The following is a 3,980-nucleotide window of genomic DNA, read 5'->3' as shown; positions in this document are numbered from 1 at the left end:
TGGCATGCAACTCCACGTCAAGTTTCTTTGATATGACAGAATCACAAAAGTAATTACAAGTAGTTCTTCAGACCCTCTGCCTTCTTAAGTAAAAGAACCGCGCAATAACGTTTTGAATATTTTCCCATGACGCATATTCCTGGCTTTCAGTTTGCAGTGTGATGTAATAAGACTGTGCTACTGAATTGAAATGCTCAGGCACATAGAAGTATCCCTAACAGGTTCTGACATGTCTATCCACATGATGTACTGCCCACACTGCCAGATTAGTGTGAAATCACATAAATATTAACTCCTTTGCTATGTTGACGGCTTTATCTCGACCAAACAGCTTCTCAACAATGGCTAGGGAAAATTCTGTCGCAGTTCCTGGGGCTCGACTAGTGATAAGGTTACCGTCGACGACAACCCTATGCTCACATGCACTCTGATCTGTGAGCAGGTGTGACATAGGTGGAAATGCCGTTGCCTTCTTTCCCTACATACAACATCATAGATAATTCAAAGTTAGCACACCTTACAACCAGGGACAAAGCCAGGGAATTTTCACCCGGGGCGCCAAATAGCAACAACTACTTATTAAGAGGTGCCTATAGAGATCAGCCACTATTTTACATGAGAAATGTAGTGCAAAATAGAAGAAAACATTAACCATAAGGGTCCGGGGCTTCTCCTAGCCCCCAGTCTCTGTCCCTGCTTACAACTTTCTGTACAGTGTACACTATCACTGTTTCAATGAAACAACATGTCTTGTGCCCAGTTTTATGTATGCCCATGTACTGAACCGAGGATATAGGACTAGTTCTGAAAAGTGCAAAAATTGTGAGGAAGAGGAAAGTACCTTCAGTAAACCGTGGGGCTCAAGAACATGAGCTGGAGAGGCACATATTGCACCATATGGTTTATTTGATTCTGCCTGTTTCTTGAGTAAGTCAACAAGTTTCTTTGTACTAGCAAACTTCTGAGCACCTTGCAGACCACCCTGTATACAAATAAATCTCTAGTGTCAGTATGAGGCCCTTAAGAACTATACCTGGGTAGTAGAAAGAAACTCAACAGCCATGTACCGGCAAAGCTATCAAATCAAATTGCATTTCTGTTGCTTCATCCAACATCATATCAGCTATTAGGTTAAACTTGTGGCGACGGGTCACAATTTGCAACTTTTCCTCCACTGATGCAACAATAACATCTGCTCCTGCTCTACGCAAGACATCTATCAAATTGATAGCTTCCATTTCCTCCGAACCATTAGCAACCGGCACAAGAACCTGGAGACATAAAAGGAAAAAAATTCAGCAAGAATCAAACTAATTCAGGTTAATACACCATAATTGGGAAGCATGAGTATTCTATCAAAAATATTAGCATTGGCAGCAGCCTAGGTGCTGCTCTTTGAAATATGAAACTCTTCTCCTTTTAATGAATGGCAAAGCTCCTGCCTATTTTTTTAAAGTTACCATCCTACTATGTTCACAAGTTTGTGCTTCTTCCCACTTAATTGAAAGGCCGAGCTCCTACCATTTGTTTCATAAAAGAAGATTGTGTTTCTCCATCTAAAAAAAGGAAAAGGAAAGGAAAAAACCTGCCTCCCATCCCATATTACTGTACAAGTTCTACCAAAAGACTCAATGATCACCCATAACTGATAACGAGCAACAGTTTCAGGGAAGTAGATTTGCTACATTGTTAATGGGAAATACGAACAGTCATAAGTGAACAGAAACGAAATTGCAGATAACATGGGCACCAAGTTCCGAAGGAGGCAGCAAAAAGATACTCCTATATCAGAAGCAGTGATATAAATTGCAGAAGTTCCATAACATAAGGAAGAATACCAGAAAGCAACCTAAATGAATGAGATTATCATTATTTTGTTAAATGAGTTCAGTTTCATATCATACCTGAGGTGTACCACTGCATTTCCATTCAACTGAATTAAGCTCTTCTATGGTATATTCAACTCCATGTTGAGGGCGCACATACTGAATGAGAACAATTGCACAATCAACAGGCAGTAGAAGTATAAGTCATTTAGATTAATGAAATATGCAAAAAGAAAACAGCTGAATAAGTCATAATCGAATGTACAGGAAAACCATACCTACATAAATCACGCATCTTAACAATTATAGATATAGTTGTTTCAGGGGACTGGAAAAAAAGGGTGTCACTAAGTACAGTTGATCATGCCAAAACTGCAGATATAAACGAAATTCTAGGGTGACCAACTCTCTAACTTGTTGGATGGAATTGAAGCCGCAGCTGACAGCTCCCCAACGTAATTGCTTGATACCAAATTATCATAGGTGCAAATTAACAAAGTTCAGCTTCCTCGTGAACAACCATTAAGGCATACAATCAGCTATTTGGAACTCCCCATGTTCTTAACACAGCACAGAGAAACAGAGGAGCGTTATTGGCTTATAGCTTACCAAAGGCCCAGCAACCTCCTCCATCTTCTCTTTGCCATATAGCTGCTCCACCAAAGCAAGAGCAAACTCAATTGCTGTTCCTGGACCCTGGCTGGTCACAGCATTTCTATCCACCACCACCCTTGAGTTCACAGGGATAACCTCTGCAGTGAACTTCTCCATGAATGAGGGATAACAGGTCGCCTGCAATAGCAAATTAAGCCGCCAATTTCTCAGCATGGTACATCTTCCCAGAAAAATCGCTGCACAGAATGTCGATCAATGCCGCACCTTTAAGCCTTTCAGCATTCCCCAATAAGCCAGGGTCACTGCCGGCGCAGCGCAGATGGCACCGTAGAGGCCCCCATTCTCAGCGTGGTTCTTGACCATCTTCTCGAGTGCTTTGCAATCTCTAAGGTTAACCGACCCCGGCATTCCTCCCTGCACCAAACTAACCATCAACACCAAAAGACCATGCCATGCGTCGCCCTCCTACTTGAAGAAACCAGTCGGCAGTCGGTCCGTTCACGAAAGGCGGTTAATTTGAGAGCAAGTGGAGACCCCCGGCATGAGTGGGGGGGCCGAGGAGGTGAACGCACCGGCAGGGCGATGAGGTCGAAGGCCTCACCCTCCAGGTCGGCGACGCGGCCGTCGGCGACGAGCTTGACCCCGCAGGCGGCCTCCACGACGAGGCCATCGTCCCCCGCTGGGTCCGTGGTGGCGATGGTAACCCGCGCGCCGGCGCGGTTGAGGACGTCAGCGGTGGCGGCCGCCTCGATCGGCTCGGTGCCGGCGGCAACCGGCACCAGCACCCGCTTGGCCTTCTCGCCGCCGCCCGAGGCGAAGGCGCGGGCGTGGAGCAGGCGGCTGGAGGCCGCGGCGGCGGCGCGCCTCACCAACGAAGATGCGGCGGCGGCCATCCGGAATTGCGAACCGTGCCGCGGGATTCCTGCCTTGCTTGCCGGAAAGATGTCGAAAGACTGGGAGATGGGTGGAGTACTGCCGCTTTGGCTTTCCTTCCCGGGAGATCAGGCTACTTGCCTACGCCAAGTTGGTTCTCGGCTTCTTGCTGCCGCCGTAGAACTGTGTAGGAGTGGGAGGAGGTGGCTGCGGATTTGCTTCGGCGCCGGGCTGAGTCAGGGGCGCGGGCGGCCGTCACAACCTCACAGTCACAGGTGTCAACGAGTCGTCGCCGTCGCGTTGTTTTCCGGCGTAAACTATGCCCGTGACCCGTGGGCCGTGGCCTCGTGGGTTTCGCGCTGTGTTTCGCTTTCAGCCAGTAGTAGGAGAGTGCCGTCTCTACTGTGGCTGTGGATGATGACCAGGATGGCTTGATTGACACACCTGAGAATCTTGAAAAATCCTTTCAGAAGTTTACATTTTGAAAATGATTTCGAAAGTTTTCGTTTTGAACCAGATTTTTTTCCGCCAGAAACAACGCGTTGCACTACTCCGATCCGCTCAATTGTTCATCGATGGCAGTTTTATTTTCTTTTTCGCTTTTTGATGAGAAATTCAAGGGTATTTGGCAGTTTTGTCATGTAAGATGAAGTCCACAGACGCATC

At 46.7% G+C, this 3,980-nt stretch overlaps 1 protein-coding gene across 1 annotated transcript; it reads right to left on the bottom strand.

The window, feature by feature from the left end:
- LOC117858666 (protein DJ-1 homolog A) lies at positions 1-3,598 on the bottom strand. The gene is made up of 7 exons (XM_034741771.2): positions 3,014-3,598; positions 2,706-2,855; positions 2,436-2,618; positions 1,905-1,985; positions 1,068-1,271; positions 842-982; positions 1-478 (listed from the first exon to the last, which is right to left on the bottom strand). Exons 1-7 carry the CDS (start codon positions 3,332-3,334, stop codon positions 278-280), a joined length of 1,281 nt encoding a protein of 426 aa, XP_034597662.1. The 5' UTR covers positions 3,335-3,598; the 3' UTR covers positions 1-277.
- Positions 3,599-3,980: the final 382 nt, after the last annotated feature.

Source organism: Setaria viridis, chromosome 5, assembly GCF_005286985.2.
Source record: "Setaria viridis chromosome 5, Setaria_viridis_v4.0, whole genome shotgun sequence".
Lineage (NCBI taxonomy): Eukaryota > Viridiplantae > Streptophyta > Magnoliopsida > Poales > Poaceae > Setaria > Setaria viridis.
Note: the sequence above shows the minus strand (reverse complement) of the source record. Positions and strands in the feature narration are given on the sequence as shown.

Excerpts from the sequence above, each read along its gene's own strand:
- LOC117858666 (XM_034741771.2), bottom strand. The coding sequence starts at position 3,334 with ATGGCCGCCGCCGCATCTTCGTTGGTGAGGCGCGCCGCCGCCGCGGCC. Across the intron at positions 2,856-3,013 it reads TCGACCTCATCGCCCTGCCG|GGAGGAATGCCGGGGTCGGT; the intron begins GTGCGTTCACCT and ends AGTTTGGTGCAG. Across the intron at positions 1,272-1,904 it reads AATGCAGTGGTACACCTCAG|GTTCTTGTGCCGGTTGCTAA; the intron begins GTATGATATGAA and ends TTATGTCTCCAG.